Source organism: Hydra vulgaris, chromosome 08 (assembly GCF_038396675.1).
Source record: "Hydra vulgaris chromosome 08, alternate assembly HydraT2T_AEP".
Classification (NCBI taxonomy): domain Eukaryota; kingdom Metazoa; phylum Cnidaria; class Hydrozoa; order Anthoathecata; family Hydridae; genus Hydra; species Hydra vulgaris.
Genome location: NC_088927.1, coordinates 9,091,407 through 9,110,000, shown reverse-complemented (window position 1 = coordinate 9,110,000; position 18,594 = coordinate 9,091,407). Strand labels below are relative to the sequence as shown.

General features: G+C 21.0%; 1 protein-coding gene across 1 annotated transcript in view; it reads left to right on the top strand.

Moving 5' to 3' along the window:
• The window catches only part of LOC100205570 (exportin-6), a 75,035-nt gene extending 60,535 nt beyond the window's left edge, over positions 1-14,500 (top strand). The window contains exons 24-25 of the mRNA XM_065803025.1: positions 71-301; positions 13,880-14,500. Coding sequence (XP_065659097.1) covers positions 71-301; positions 13,880-13,981 — 333 coding nt within the window. The 3' untranslated portion in view covers positions 13,982-14,500. The remainder of the gene's footprint in view (positions 1-70; positions 302-13,879) is intronic.
• The last annotated feature ends 4,094 nt before the right edge of the window (positions 14,501-18,594 follow it).

The following is an 18,594-nucleotide window of genomic DNA, read 5'->3' as shown; positions in this document are numbered from 1 at the left end:
TTTTATACTTTGATATGTAACTAATTTCAATTAATTAAAAATAAATTCAAAAAATTGTTTTATTATTTAGGCCATTTTTCAATCAGCAATGTTAAGCAGTTTTTTACATGTCTTGTTAGACACTCTTACGAAAAATACTCATAGTCTTCTTCAAGAAGAGATCATTCATTCAATGTATGGCATGGTTGTATACAACTTTGATGCTTACTTCAACCAATTCATTCCACACTACCTTATGAACATATCAGGGATCACTGATCACCAGAGGATGCAGCTTCATTCAAATTACAAACGACATAAGGTTGTTTTATTACTATTATTTTTTTATATTTTTATTTCTTGCTGCTAAATTATATATATATATATATATATATATATATATATATATATATATATATATATATATATATATATATATATATATATTATTTCTATTATTATTATGTTAATATATTAACATTTACTTTCATTTGACCTTTCAACATTTGATGGGTCTTTAATAATATTACAAAAATAATTCTCCAAATGTTAACCTTGATCAAAATTTAATATTTTAAAAGTAATTTTATAAAAAGATGATTATTTTTGATTTTTTTAAAACTAACTTAGTTAATATAATTATTTATTTAGGGCTGGTGCCCATAAGAAAAAAATTGTCTGAACAAAACAAAATTAATATATCTTTAATTAAAAGAGGTTATACCAGAGTTTTTTTTTTTGCTTTGTTTCAATCTATTTCTTTCCTCACAAGGCTATGAGCAATCACTATTAAGTTGGGAGTTACTAGAAAATAAAGAATAGAGTTAAAGAGCAAGAAATTAATTGACATAATAATTAAAAGTTGTAGGTTGTATTAATCAGGAAAACATGAAGCTGGGTGAGAGTTTCAAAGAATAAAGTGTGGGAAAAAAGTTAGACAAATATAAGTTTTTAGAGTATGCAGGGACAGTAACAGTAAAAGGATACAGCTTTACTGAATGATGAGTTAAGCGACAATGATTTTTGGTTGATGGAACTAGAGGTGATAGCCCTTTGAGCACCACCGTGGTAGTATTTAAAAAAAAAAAAGACGCCATTATATATTAATGGGAGAGGCTTTAGTTTGGAAGATCTGCTTGATCTTCCCTTCAAGAAAAGAACCTTGAACCTTGTCTGAAAAAGAAAGAGCATCATTAGAAGAACCAGACCAAGTATGACAACCATATTCTATACTGAATAAAAGATTTGTAGAGGTAGGGAATAGACTCAGGAGTAATATAATTGCAAGCATGATAAAGAAAAGCAACTTTAGGAGATGTTAGCTTTGCATTTAATTGTTTCAATGAGAGATCAATAGTGAATGAAAATTCAAAGAAGTAAAGAAAATGGCTCGATGAGAACGTTGCCATTCATTAATATAGGAATGTCAACAGTATTGTGATAGCTGTTTGCACTAAATAATTGAATTTTGTTGGAGTTACATTTCACAAGTCTCTGCAAGCCTAAATCTGTTACAGAAATGAGATCAGATTCAAGATTTGCTGCCTGTTCTAAGCGATTGAATTGAGAAGACTTTTTTTCAAGACAGGAATATAAAGTTGAGTTGTTGGCAAATAGAGCCACTTTAACAATACAGGGCTAAGGATGGAAGCTTGATGTACCCCAGAAGTTACTAAGAGTAAAGAAAACCGCTTAATAAAATAGTTAGAAAAAAATGATTTAATAGTCTCAAAAATTTTTCTAAATACATCATATGAAGCAAGCTTATTCAGAAGTCCTGTATGCCAAACTTTATTAAAAGCTTTAGATATGTCAACAGCAATAGCTCTTGCCTTGCTGCCTCCATCTAATACATGATACAAACTTTAAGTTATAACAGTTAGCAAGTCATCTGTAGAATGAGAAGATCGAAAACTAGATTGTCCGAGTGTGTTATTAGTTTAAAGAGGGGTATTTTTTTTTTTATTGATCAAAAACTCAAAGACCTTGCTTATCATAGAGAGATGGCTGATCAGATGATAGTTTGAGGGCTTGGAATGTTCTCTAGAGTTTTTTAAAATTGGAACCACAGGTGTCATTCTCCAGCAAGTAGGAAAAAAACGATTCAGTTGAGACTGTTTAAGTGAGTTATAGAGAACATTTTTGCAAAACTATGATACAAATATTTTCTGAAGCACAAGCCGTAGTAGTGTTTGATTGATAAATCATCAACAGTTAAATATATTTTGTTAATTATTAATAATTTCATCACTTCAAAAGACACCTAAAAATACTTATTTATTGGAATATTAACATTAAGTTGGGTATTGTAGCAAGATAAACAATTTACCTGAACATATTAGTTTAAACTTTTATTTTGACATTTCAGGTACGTTAATTTATGACTATTAACTTTTTCTTAACATTTTTACCTTTTTGAATTAAATAATTAAAAAATATTATATTGTTGTTTTAATAAGAATATATAATATATTATTTTTATTCTATAATAAAAATATTAAATAATTGCTGTATTTAACTGAGATTTTTTTATTTATTTTTTCTCTTTAAATCTTTTTATTTATTTTCTTGTAAGTTTTTGCTGCAAATATAATAAATGAATGAATGATTTATAGGTAAATTTAAAATTTACTATAGAAGGATTCTTAAAAATATATACATTTAGTAAAATCTTGTTTTATGTAACACAAGTATTTTTGTAGTAGCGTTTTATAAAACAATTGTCTTCTTAGTATTAATATAATATAAATCACATATCACTTTGTATGTATAGGTAATAAAGCTTAATTTCTATAATATAAATATTATTATCAAATTTTGATATGGGAGAGTAAAAGATTTTTCAGCTAAATTCTTTTAAAAATAAATAATTTATTTGACAAAAAGGCTCATGGTTTCAAGGTAAATAGATCATTAAAAACATCAAGTATATATATATATATATATATATATATATATATATATATATATATATATATATATATATATATATATATATATATATATATATATATATATATATATATATATATATATATATATGTATGTATGTATAGATATATATATATATATATATATTTATATATATATATATATATATACATATATATATATATATATATATATATATATATATATATATATATATATATATTTATATATGTATGTATAGATATATATATATATATATATATATATATATTTATATATATATATATATATATATATATATATACATATATATATATATATATATATATATATATATATATATATATATATATATATATATATATATTTGTTCTTTTTATCACATTTTAAATAAGCATTTTGTAACAATATCTAAAATACAAATATTTAATAATAAATAAATGTATATATTTATTTATTAATATTATTATTGTTATTATTGCTATTATTATTATTTATATTATTATTATTAACAAGCAACAACAATTTTAGCTGAAGTGATTTAGATGCCTGACAATTAGTTAATCGGTTTGACTGGAATAGCAGGAAAATCATGACCATTATATTAAAGGGTTGAATCTTATCCTTAGGGGAGATCAGACCCATGAATTAGAGATAAAATGTTTGACTTACTTTTGTTAATGACAAAAGTATGTGTTGTTTAAAGATTTTCCAAAAGTCTCTAGAGTCTAACGTCTGAGATAAGATACAAGATTTACAGTGGCATGTTGGCTTCAAAAAAATACTTAGAAAATAAAAATTCAAAAAGTCCATGTGACATTTGTCTAAAAAGATCTATTTATATGGGATGTTACTATATATGCTTGATTTGAAGGCCCATAAATATATAAACACTCTGTTTTATAACGGCATGTAACTTCTCACATAACTATCTGTCTGTCGCCATTTCATTATTTATCTAGTAATACGGTTTTTTAAGTTAACTACAATCATTTAAAGTGATTTATGTGACCTTTTAATAAGCATTTTTTTGCAATTTTGAGAACGATTTTAGATGTTTGCATTTTAATATACAAAATATACTAGCGCTCAAAGTTTAACACTTTTTATATACTAATATACTTTTCATAACACATTTTAATATACTAATATACTTTTCAAAGTTTAACACTTTTAATCAGATAATTATATCTGGAGTTATAAAAGGAAAGTTATTTCGAAGACCACAAATATTTGTGAAAAATATATTGATACAGTGTTGAAACGTTGTTTTCTTTGTTTAATATTTTTACTTTGGACATGGATCAAGGTAAAGAGAATTATCAGAAAGCATGAGTGTATCCATTGATAGATCCATTACATTATTAGAAGTCAATTTATGATTATAGTAAAGAAAGGTTTGATAATAATAAAATTGTATCAACAGTTTGTATCAAAGGTTTGATAAATAATAAAATTGTATCAACAGTTAACCATAGTTGAAAATGCGGATGGCATGAATTTTTTATTGTTTTTAGTGATGTAGAGCAATAACAATTGATTATTAATGATGAAACACGACAATGCATCAACAAAGCATAATCTTACTATAACAACAACAAAAAAATGCCAAAAAAAGTTACTCCTTAATTACTTCTTTACCAATAATATTTTTGTAGATAAGTTTTTTTTTTTATGAATGTGTTTGTATTTTATTTACTCCCTCAATATATTTTATTAACAAAAATTTTGGTAGTTATATGGCAATAGATTGTATCTCACTAAAACATAATTTTACAGAAGAACAAAAACAAAGTTTGCAAAAAGATATTTCAGAAAAATTTCGACCAATTTCGAGCATTATACTATAATGCTTAAAAATAAATTTCCAGTATTATACAGCAATCATAAAAAGAAGATTTTTTTAAATGTTCATTCACTTCCCTAAAGTTGAGAAGGCCACTACAGTTAAAGAGGCTTTTTTAAATTGTGCTTTCAACCCTCTCTTAACTCTAAAACTCCACAACATGAACCTTGACGAACATAGCCACTGTGCAGAGAAACAAGTTGGTCAAGTGGATCCCAGTTTTTTAAACCAGTAGTTTAGGTTGCACCACTAAATACATCTCACCAATTACATCTTCATCCATAATGACTTTTTGTGTTCTATCAATTATAAAATGCTCTATATGAAGTTAGGAATTTATGTCAATAATATTTTTTCAATTGTTTTTAACTTTGTCAAAAGCATATTTATTCAAATTTAGAACATTATAGTAAAATTTTCAAAATTTGAGCCTAATTTGGCAGAAATATATCTTTTGCAAACTTTTAACTAATTATTAAAAGAGTGAACACTGTTTGGAATGATGGATGACAGGTCTTCAACTTATTACTCCTTAAATTTGTTGCTCTGACCTCTTCATTCAGTTTATAACTTTAATTTATTTTGCAAAAGTTATGAAATACTTTTGAAAAAAGTTTTTTATAACTTTTTAAAAAAAGATAAGTATAAATAACAATAAATAACAAAAGTTTTCTATTTTTATATAAACTATATTCCTTAAAAGATATCATTATTTATATTTATTTATGTCATCGAGATATATAAAATAAAGTCTGCTAACAACACTCTTCACCTGGTTTCTTTGATTAAATGATTTGCTTTGCTTCTATTCACTCCTATCTTACTACTTATCAAAGCATAAGGGCTCCTTATGTAACCTTGATAATGCACACCAAAAAAACTAACAGGCCACCCTTGTGCCATGTGCAACATGTCACTGTAAATACTATGATATTTTACAGCTGTTGATGGAATCAGCATCTCTAAAAGCAACCACTGATTTGGGAAACCCTTGTAACAGCCAGTCTTAGAACCATTAAACTGAGTTTTTGAGCTGTACTCTCATTAGAAGATAATACAAAGAGTATAGAGCATAGCCATTAACCTTTGTTAAGGTACAAGAAACAATACATAATTAAAGTCAATAAGTACCTGCATTCATCATTTTTGACAGGAAACAATGTAGTAGCTTTACTTTATTCCAGCCTATAAGATGAAGAAAGGGTCAAGGCTGGCCAACTGAGATTTTCTGCTTATCTCTTTGCTTAAGAGGCCTTCTAAAAGATAATAGGCGAATGCAGTTAACATCTGCCCAAGATGATTTTTTTTATTGAAACACTATCTCTAGCCTTTACTCAATTGAAAGCTCTACAGCTGAGGGTATTTTAATTCAGAGTACACTTCTCCTAGCTTTTGACTAGAAAAGTGAACCCTACAAAGCAGTTTTATATTGGAATTTGCTTTTCTCTGTGCATAGACACAAAACAAGAACGTTTTTTTTTTGGTTTCCAGTAATTTTTAACCAGTTCCATGTCAGGTTAAAAACCAGTTCCGTGTCAGGTTAAAAAGTTTTTAAATGATAAGTTTGATACTTATTCTTGTGGATAAAGAAGAAATATGTTCATGATGATAATCATGTATAATCTAAAAAATCATTGCAAAATAAAATGTTGTGTATATAGTTGTGTTGGTTGTATAAATGCTGTATATATAAAAAGCATTCAGGAAATCAGGTGCAAACTAAACGCATTATATTTTTTTGTTCAGGAAAATCAAGTAATAGATTTTATCCAAGCTAGAAATATTTAAAATAATTCATAACGACAATGATAAAAATAACGACAATGATAAAGATTTATTTTAAATTTACTTAATCTAAGTATACTCTAAGTTAACAAATAAAAGATATTGATGATTTCGGTGCACTAATTTTGGTAAAATTTTAAATAAATACAGTTGAGGACTATGATGCGCCATTTTAACCTGAAAAGCTTGATGTGCCATTTTTACTTGGTGAAAAAAAAAAGGTTTTAGGTTGTATTATTTGTTATTATTATTTTTTTGTATTATTTATTATTATTATTTATTTATTATTATTGTTTGTTATTGTATATTATTATTGTTTGTTATTATATATTATTTGCTTGTTAGTATATATTATTGTTTGTTTGTTATTATATATTTTCATTGTTTGTTATTATATATTATTATTGTTTGTTATTATATATTATTATTGTTTGTTGTTATATATTATTATTGTTTGTTATTATATATTATTATTGTTTGTTATTATATATTATTTGTTTGTTATTATATATTATTATTGTTTGTTATTATATATTATTTGCTTGTTAGTATATATTATTGTTTGTTTGTTATTATATATTTTCATTGTTTGTTATTATATATTATTATTGTTTGTTATTATATATTATTTGTTTGTTATTATATATTATTATTGTTTGTTGTTATATATTATTATTGTTTGTTATTATATATTATTATTGTTTGTTATTATATATTATTTGTTTGTTATTATATATTATTATTGTTTGTTATTATATATTATTTGCTTGTTAGTATATATTATTGTTTGTTTGTTATTATATATTTTCATTGTTTGTTATTATATATTATTATTGTTTGTTATTATATATTATTTGTTTGTTATTATATATTATTATTGTTTGTTGTTATATATTATTTGCTTGTTAGTATATATTATTGTTTGTTTGTTATTATATATTTTCATTGTTTGTTATTATATATTATTATTGTTTGTTATTATATATTATTATTGTTTGTTGTTATATATTATTATTGTTTGTTAATAAATATTATTATTGTTTGTTATTATATATTATTTGTTTATTATTATATATTATTATTGTTTATTATTATATATTATTATTGTTTGTTATTATATATTATTATTGTTTGTTGTTATATATAATTATTGTCTGTTCGTATATATTATTATTGTTTGTTTGTATATATTATTATTGTTTGTTATTATATATTATTATTGTTTGTTGTTATCTATTATTATTGTTTGTTGTTATATATTATTATTGTTTGTTATTATATATTTTCATTGTTTGTTATTATATATTATTATTGTTTGTTATTATATATTATTTGTTTGTTATTATATATTATTATTGTTTGTTATTATATATTATTTGCTTGTTAGTATATATTATTGTTTGTTTGTTATTATATATTTTCATTGTTTGTTATTATATAATATTATTGTTTGTTATTATATATTATTATTGTTTGTTGTTATATATTATTATTGTTTGTTATTATATATTATTATTGTTTGTTGTTTTATATTATTATTGTTTGTTATTATATATTATTATTGTTTGTTATTATATATTATTTGTTTGTTATTATATATTATTATTGTTTGTTATTATATATTATTTGCTTGTTAGTATATATTATTGTTTGTTTGTTATTATATATTTTCATTGTTTGTTATTATATATTATTATTGTTTGTTATTATATATTATTTGTTTGTTATTATATATTATTATTGTTTGTTATTATATATTATTTGCTTGTTAGTATATATTATTGTTTGTTTGTTATTATATATTTTCATTGTTTGTTATTATATATTATTATTGTTTGTTATTATATATTATTATTGTTTGTTGTTATATATTATTATTGTTTGTTATTATATATTATTATTGTTTGTTATTATATATTATTTGTTTATTATTATATATTATTATTGTTTCTTATTATATATTATTATTGTTTGTTATTATAGATTATTATTGTTTGTTGTTATATATAATTATTGTTTGTTATTATATATTATTATTGTTTGTTGTTATATATTATTATTGTTTGTTATTATATATTATTATTGTTTGTTGTTATATATTATCATTGTTTGTTATTATATATTATTATTGTTTGTTATTATATATTATTTGTTTGTTATTATATATTATTATTGTTTGTTATTATATATTATTTGCTTGTTAGTATATATTATTGTTTGTTTGTTATTATATATTTTCATTGTTTGTTATTATATATTATTATTGTTTGTTATTATATATTATTATTGTTTGTTGTTATATATTATTATTGTTTGTTATTATATATTATTATTGTTTGTTATTATATATTATTTGTTTATTATTATATATTATTATTGTTTCTTATTATATATTATTATTGTTTGTTATTATATATTATTATTGTTTGTTGTTATATATAATTATTGCTTGTTATTATATATTATTATTGTTTGTTGTTATATATTATTATTGTTTGTTATTATATATTATTATTGTTTGTTGTTATATATTATCATTGTTTGTTATTATATATTATTATTGTTTGTTATTATATATTATTTGTTTGTTATTATATATTATTATTGTTTGTTATTATATATTATTTGCTTGTTAGTATATATTATTGTTTGTTTGTTATTATATATTTTCATTGTTTGTTATTATATATTATTATTGTTTGTTATTATATATTATTATTGAGTGTTGTTATATATTATTTCAGTTTGTTATTATATATTATTATTGTTTTTTATCATATAATATTTGTTTATTATTATATATTATTATTGTTTCTTATTATATATTATTATTGTTTGTTATTATATATTATTATTGTTTGTTGTTATATATAATTATTGTTTGGTATTATATATTATTATTGTTTGTTGTTATATATTATTATTGTTTGTTATTATATATTATTATTGTTTGTTGTTATATATTATCATTGTTTGTTATTATATATTATTATTGTTTGTTATTATATATTATTTGTTTGTTATTATATATTATTATTGTTTGTTATTATATATTATTTGCTTGTTAGTATATATTATTGTTTGTTTGTTATTATATATTTTCATTGTTTGTTATTATATAATATTATTGTTTGTTATTATATATTATTATTGTTTGTTGTTATATATTATTATTGTTTGTTATTATATATTATTATTGTTTGTTGTTATATATTATTATTGTTTGTTATTATATATTATTATTGTTTGTTATTATATATTATTTGTTTGTTATTATATATTATTATTGTTTGTTATTATATATTATTTGCTTGTTAGTATATATTATTGTTTGTTTGTTATTATATATTTTCATTGTTTGTTATTATATATTATTATTGTTTGTTATTATATATTATTTGTTTGTTATTATATATTATTATTGTTTGTTGTTATATATTATTATAGTTTGTTATTATATATTATTATTGTTTGTTATTATATATTATTTGTTTTGTTATTATATATTATTATTGTTTGTTATTATATATTATTTGCTTGTTAGTATATATTATTGTTTGTTTGTTATTATATATTTTCATTGTTTGTTATTATATATTATTATTGTTTGTTATTATATATTATTATTGTTTGTTGTTATATATTATTATTGTTTGTTATTATATATTATTATTGTTTGTTATTATATATTATTTGTTTATTATTATATATTATTATTGTTTATTATTATATATTATTATTGTTTGTTATTATATATTATTATTATTGTTTGTTGTTATATATAATTATTGTTTGTTATTATATATTATTATTGTTTGTTGTTATATATTATTATTGTTTGTTATTATATATTATTATTGTTTGTTGTTATATATTATTATTGTTTGTTATTATATATTATTATTGTTTGTTATTATATATTATTTGTTTGTTATTATATATTATTATTGTTTGTTATTATATATTATTTGCTTGTTAGTATATATTATTGTTTGTTTGTTATTATATATTTTCATTGTTTGTTATTATATATTATTATTGTTTGTTATTATATATTATTTGTTTGTTATTATATATTATTATTGTTTGTTATTATATATTATTTGCTTGTTAGTATATATTATTGTTTGTTTGTTATTATATATTTTCATTGTTTGTTATTATATATTATTATTGTTTGTTATTATATATTATTATTGTTTGATGTAATATATTATTTCTGTTTGTTATAATATATTATTATTGTTTGTTATTATATATTATTTGTTTATTATTATATATTATTATTGTTTATTATTATATATTATTATTGTTTGTTATTATATATTATTATTGTTTGTTGTTATATATAATTATTGTTTGTTATTATATATTATTATTGTTTGTTGTTATATATTATTATTGTTTGTTATTATATATTATTATTGTTTGTTGTTATATATTATTATTATTGTTTGTTATTATATATTATTATTGTTTGTTATTATATATTATTTGTTTGTTATTATATATTATTATTGTTTGTTATTATATATTATTTGCTTGTTAGTATATATTATTGTTTGTTTGTTATTATATATTTTCATTGTTTGTTATTATATAATATTATTGTTTGTTATTATATATTATTATTGTTTGTTGTTATATATTATTATTGTTTGTTATTATATATTATTATTATTGTTTGTTATTATATATTATTTGTTTATTATTATATATTATTTTTGTTTATTATTATATATTATTATTGTTTGTTATTATATATTATTATTGTTTGTTGTTATATATAATTATTGTTTGTTATTATATATTATTATTGTTTGTTGTTATATATTATTATTGTTTGTTATTATAAATTATTATTGTTTGTTTTTATATATTATTATTGTTTTTTATTATATATTATTATTGTTTTTTATTATATATTATTTGTTTGTTATTATATATTATTATTGTTTGTTATTATATATTATTTGCTTGTTAGTATATATTATTGTTTGTTTGTTATTATATATTTTCATTGTTTGTTATTATATATTATTATTGTTTGTTATTATATATTATTTGTTTGTTATTATATATTATTATTGTTTGTTATTATATATTATTTGCTTGTTAGTATATATTATTGTTTGTTTGTTATTATATATTTTCATTGTTTGTTATTATATATTATTATTGTTTGTTATTATATATTATTATTGTTTGTTGTTATATATTATTTCTGTTTGTTATTATATATTATTATTGTTTGTTATTATATATTATTTGTTTATTATTATATATTATTATTGTTTCATATTATATATTATTATTGTTTGTTATTATATATTATTATTGTTTGTTGTTACATATAAGTAGTGATTGTTATTATATATTATTATTGCTTTTTGTTTTATATTATTAATTTTTGTTATTATATATTATTATTGTTTGGTGTTATATATTATCATTGTTTGTTATTATATATTATTATTGTTTGTTATTATATATTATTTGTTTGTTATTATATATTATTATTGTTTGTTATTATATATTATTTGCTTGTTAGTATATATTATTGTTTGTTTGTTATTATATATTTTCATTGTTTGTTATTATATATTATTATTGTTTGTTATTATATATTATTATTGTTTGTTGTTATATATTATTATTGTTTGTTATTATATATTATTATTGTTTGTTATTATATATTATTTGTTTATTATTATATATTATTATTGTTTCTTATTATATATTATTATTGTTTGTTATTATATATTATTATTGTTTGTTGTTATATATAATTATTTTTTTTTATTATATATTATTATTTTTTGTTTTTATATATTATTATTGTTTGTTATTATATATTATTATTGTTTGTTGTTATATATTATCATTGTTTGTTATTATATATTATTATTGTTTGTTATTATATATTATTTGTTTGTTATTATATATTATTATTGTTTGTTATTATATATTATTTGCTTGTTAGTATATATTATTGTTTGTTTGTTATTATATATTTTCATTGTTTGTTATTATATAATATTATTGTTTGTTATTATATATTATTATTGTTTGTTGTTATATATTATTATTGTTTGTTATTATATATTATTATTGTTTGTTGTTTTATATTATTATTGTTTGTTATTATATATTATTATTGTTTGTTATTATATATTATTTGTTTGTTATTATATATTATTATTATTTGTTATTATATATTATTTGCTTGTTAGTATATATTATTGTTTGTTTGTTATTATATATTTTCATTGTTTGTTATTATATATTATTATTGTTTGTTATTATATATTATTTGTTTGTTATTATATATTATTATTGTTTGTTGTTATATATTATTATAGTTTGTTATTATATATTATTATTGTTTGTTATTATATATTATTTGTTTGTTATTATATATTATTATTGTTTGTTATTATATATTATTTGCTTGTTAGTATATATTATTGTTTGTTTGTTATTATATATTTTCATTGTTTGTTATTATATATTATTATTGATTGTAATAATATATTATTAGTGTTTGTTGTTATATATTATTATTGTTAGTTATTATATATTATTATTGTTTGTTATTATATATTATTTGTTTATTATTATATATTATTATTGTTTATTATTATATATTATTATTGTTTGTTATTATATATTATTATTGTTTGTTGTTATATATAATTATTGTTTGTTATTATATATTATTATTGTTTGTTGTTATATATTATTATTGTTTGTTATTATATATTATTATTGTTTGTTGTTATATATTATTATTGTTTGTTATTATATATTATTATTGTTTGTTATTATATATTATTATTGTTTGTTATTATATATTATTTGTTTGTTATTATATATTATTATTGTTTGTTATTATATATTATTTGCTTGTTAGTATATATTATTATTGTTTGTTATTATATATTTTCATTGTTTGTTATTATATATTATTATTGTTTGTTATTATATATTATTATTGTTTGTTATTATATATTATTATTGTTTGTTATTATATATTATTATTTGTTTGTAAAAATAAGTAATAAGAGTCCTGCTTGTTTCATAGTCTCGAATTTTGAACTTTAAGATATTAGAAACCAGTTCTCCTGAGGTCTAGCCTGTCAAGGTTTTACTTTTGAGGGTAAAGAGAAAGGTAAGGGTAAAGGGTAAGGTAAGAATGAAGGGCAAGGCGAGGGTAATGGATAATGTGAGGGGAGAGAAGTATTCTAATTAACTAGTTCTAGTTAAGAACTATAAAATTATTGGACTATTGAAGGTATAAGCAACTCAGTTGATATTGAATTTTGACTTTCTTTATAGGATATTCCTTCCTTTACAACTTCTCTTCAACAGTTTGTCGGGGATCTGCGATATTATCAAATAATTAATAGTGGTGCACAACCTGGCTCTGTACAGTTATAAACATGGTTTGATGACCGTCCTTAATAAGCACGTTTACTGGTGACGATGCTTTACCTAAAATCATCAATGCAGTTGAAGAGTAGCGCCTCTCTCAATCTCCCTACGATTTTTTGAATCTAAAGAAAGGATTTGTGTTGATGCCTAATTCTAAAGATAAATGCAAAAGGAAATCAGTTTAGAATCCAATTCCTAACAAACGAGAGACAAGATGAAATTGCTCAGAGAACAGTTTATATTTATTTTTGCGCAAACAGCTAGTTGTAATTTAAAAAACAATTTTTACTAGCTAATTAAATTTGTCTATTTTATTATTTGTCATTGATTTAATCTGCACCTTTATCTAACATTTTATTTCTTCTAGTTTCTATAAACTTACAGTTCTATAATTTTATTATCTTATATTTTTATCTTGATTATATATGCTCATAATTACTTTATGAACTTTTTAATGAATTTTTATAGTATTTTTGTTACATTTACTTTTAGTCCGATATAAAATACAAATTTAATAGATATGCATTTGATAAGCATTTTTTTGTTGTTAAATTCAATAGATTATTACATCGTTGACATTGTTTTAAATAAAATATTTTCTAGGAAAAATAAGTGATTTAAAACGATGCATTTAAAACGTGCTTTATTATCAGTATGAACCGGTATAAAATGATAAAAATACCGAGAATGTCTAATCGGAGTAACTTCATAAACCTGAACCCGGGATCAAATACTAATACTAATTTGAAAATTAAAAATTTGAACTATTTTGAAGTTTATTCTTAATTTCAGAGTTATAATAATTTGTAAAATCAAATTTTACAATCAGTAAAACAAAAATCAATTACTTATTGTATTTAAAGTGCTTAAGTCATTAAAAACTGTGGTTAAATAACTTTAACTCTACAAGCATTTCATTATTGTTAAAATAAGATTGCCAACAGAAAACATGTTAAGTAACAAAGCAATTTTTCTACTTAAAATAATTTTGTTTATAAATTAACATTAGAGTGCATCTTAAGACCGTTGTTATTTTTCATATATCAATAATATATATAGGGTCCTCTAAAATATCTTCAATAATGTATGGTTATGATACGACTTTATTTTACGACCATTATATTTTGAAATCAATATTTACTACAATGGAAAACTTTAACTTATGTTTTAGAGCAACTAAACTGTTGAAAATCTTTAAACTGAAAAAACAAAATAACATTTTTAATACATAAAACAAGTTTCCTTCATTGTTAAAAAAACTATGTTTTGAAGTATGTGGAGAAAATGAAAATAAATTTTTTTATCAAAATTTAGTTTGTCGGTTCAAAATTAATGATGTAATGTCACAGGACAGAAATGCAGTTCTTTTTTATATACCCAATGCACCACTGAATGGATAACTTGATTTTGCAATAAACACAAAAGAAAAAATCCAATTTTGTAATTAGTGCGCTCGAGATGTAGAACCAGGTCGTAGACCTAAGCGTTCCAAATTCAATGTTGAACCAGAAAAAAGTGGATCATTTGAATATATTATTCAGTGGGCGCAAGACGTCTTTGAGACGTCTGAAAATTGTATTACAACGTTTTAATACGTTTTTTAGACGTTAGTAGTCTAATTATTACTGGGTAATACTACTAACAATAAATCTGATACTTTAAAGCACAAGAGACTTTATTAAGCCAAATGTTAATCAAAGCTAAAACAAATAAAAATCATGGCAACAAAGCAAAGCAAGAAAAAAACAAAACAACAAAATTAAATATTTTTTTCTGTGTTTTCAGGAAGGAAAATAGGATAAAATCAAGAAACTAATTAGAGACAAAACAATGAATTTTATTAATAATGTAAAAGTCACCACGTTTTACGGTATTTTAAGTAACTGTCAATTTTAATTTAGTAAATTAACGGTATTTAATTTAGTAAAAGTAACTATTTGAAAGATCAAAAAAGTTTCTCTAAAATTGTGTTTTTTTTTTTCGTAATATCTGAAAAATTTGTGACTTAGCGGTAATATATCAACATGAGAATTTAAACGAATAATGAGCCAATTAACAATAAGGCCAAAATATTGCTCGTGTACTTTCAGTTTTACTTTTTTTTTAAATTGTACTTTCAAAAGTAGGGAATTTCTCAAAAATAAGGTATTTTTTTGAAAACCATGGAGTTTCTCAAAAGACGTTATTATTTTCGAAAACGTCCGAAAGGTTTCGAAAGAAAAAAATATTCCGCTTTTTTGACAATTTTTGAAAACAAAAAATAAAAATTTCTAGTTTACAAAATTGTCAAAATCTGTCATTTCGTGAAATTTCTTGTTAAACGGAATATTTTTGCAACAAACGCCGGTCTTTAGTCCAAAATCCACTCTCTCATTAAAAATTCCTCACTCCAAAATTGCTGGATTTAGAGTAAGAATTTCTCATTGAAATTTTAATAGTTGCTTAAATTTTTTTGAAAACTCAAAAAAATTGAAGCAACTACTTTTTGAAAATCTGCTGACACAATAAATCTTAGTAACACGAAAATGAATTTTAATTGGTAAATTAAAATTGGCACTAGAGACTCTGGCTCTTTAGAGCAGCGCCCATTATGATACTTATATTAAAGAGAAAAAGAAGCAACATTAATACGATGTGATAATGGTTGAAGATTGGCTGCAAGAGCAGGTTCAACTAAGTTTACAATGCGGTTTTGCACTTTGTCTACAAAATAAGGGTATCATTTGAAGATCCGCATTAGAAATGGCAACAGTATTTCATGCAAGAATGGACCTGAGATTTATAGAGATAAAGAATAGAATCTGGAGTAAGAAAGTGGCGAGCACAATAAAGAGATGCAACCTTAGTAGATGGTAATTTTGCAATGGATTTAACTGATAACTTCCAATAAAGATCGAAAGTAAGAGTTAATTCTAGAGGACGAAGAGTAGATGACTCATCAAGTACATTACCGTTCATAAATATAGGAAGATCAAGATTGTTGCGATAACAATTAGCTGAAAAAATAGAGTTTTACTGAGTTAAAGTTCACCAGCCACTGAGAAACCCACGTTGTAGCAGAAGTGAGATCCTTTTCAAGCTCAAGTGTCCCCCTTTAAGCAATCAGAGAGTGTTGACCTGATGATAATGATTACAATAATAATGGTTATGATAATGAACATAAGAACCACAATAATAATAAAAAAACACAATAATAATAGAAATAATAATAAAAATATTAATAATAAAAACTATAAGTCACTTGTTTTTATAAACAGAATAGCTAAATATACAAAGTTAGTTACAAACAGTTAACTGATAAAACGTAACAACTAACAATGACGTAAAACAGTTATTCAAATTAAAAGTAATAAAATAGGAATTAATAAAAATAATAATACTTGTGATTACGATAAACATTTAAAATTAAAAAAAGTGATCAACAAAAAAAAAACTCAAAAAAAAAAGTGATATTATCAACAAAAAAAAAACTTTGTATTTCTACTCAAGATTTTTTCTTATGACTTCTGGTTCATTTGGGTAAACTCACTATAAAACTTGTGAAAACAATAACAATCGTATGGGAACCACTACAAATATTTTTTTATGTAAAAAATACATGTGAGCTTTTGCATGGTCTGTTAGATTCTTTTATTTTTGTAATATTAATACTAATAACTTAGTGTTTTGAAAATAAATTTAACACTTCTTAATACAAATTTGGATCTATTCAAGCATTTCATCGTTATTCAAACACCGTAAAAATTTATTGAGACATTATTAGGAACAGATTCAGACATCACCACGATATTCACAGATACTATCAGAATTCTTGTGTCATCAAATCGTAATTATTATGTTAAAAAAACACTTTGTGTGTGTGTGTTTGTGTGTGCGTGTGTTGCGGAAGAGCATTTAACAAGAAAGTTCACGCTTCCTTCCTAACCGATGTCCATTATTCGGCTAGAGCCGAATAATGGACATCGGTTTATAATAGAGTACCGCGCAAGAGCATTTAATAGGAAGTTCGTACCTCTTTCCCAACCGATGTCGAAAACTTGCCCAGAGGTAGGGTTTGAACCAAGGATCTTACGTTTCTGAGGCAAGTGCGCTACCATTCCGTCAAGGCTACTTTAAAGCATTAAAATATTAATTTTAATTTTATCTTATTTTTTTTAATGTTATATTTCGCCGTTAAAGAAAATTTACAATTACAAAGTATGAATAAAAGATTTAAATGACTGGGGCAGAAAGGAGACTAAAGTTGTCTTATCACTAAATTCAGTAATATATACCGTAAGATTCATAGCTTATAAGAACCGTAAGATACATAGCTTATATATACCGTAAGATACATAGCTTATAAAAACCGTAAGATACATAGCTTATATATACCGTAAGATACATAGCTTATAAAAACCCTAAGATACATAGCTTATAAAAACCCTAAGATACATAGCTTATACATACCGTAAGATACATAGCTTATAAAACATTTTTTAGTACCGTTAAAATTTACAAAATATATAATTAAATTGGGATTAACAAACTAACCAATAACAAAATAATAAAAAAAAAATTCATTTTTCTATCAAATTTTTTCTACTGTATAATATTTATGTAAGTGAATAAACAAATTG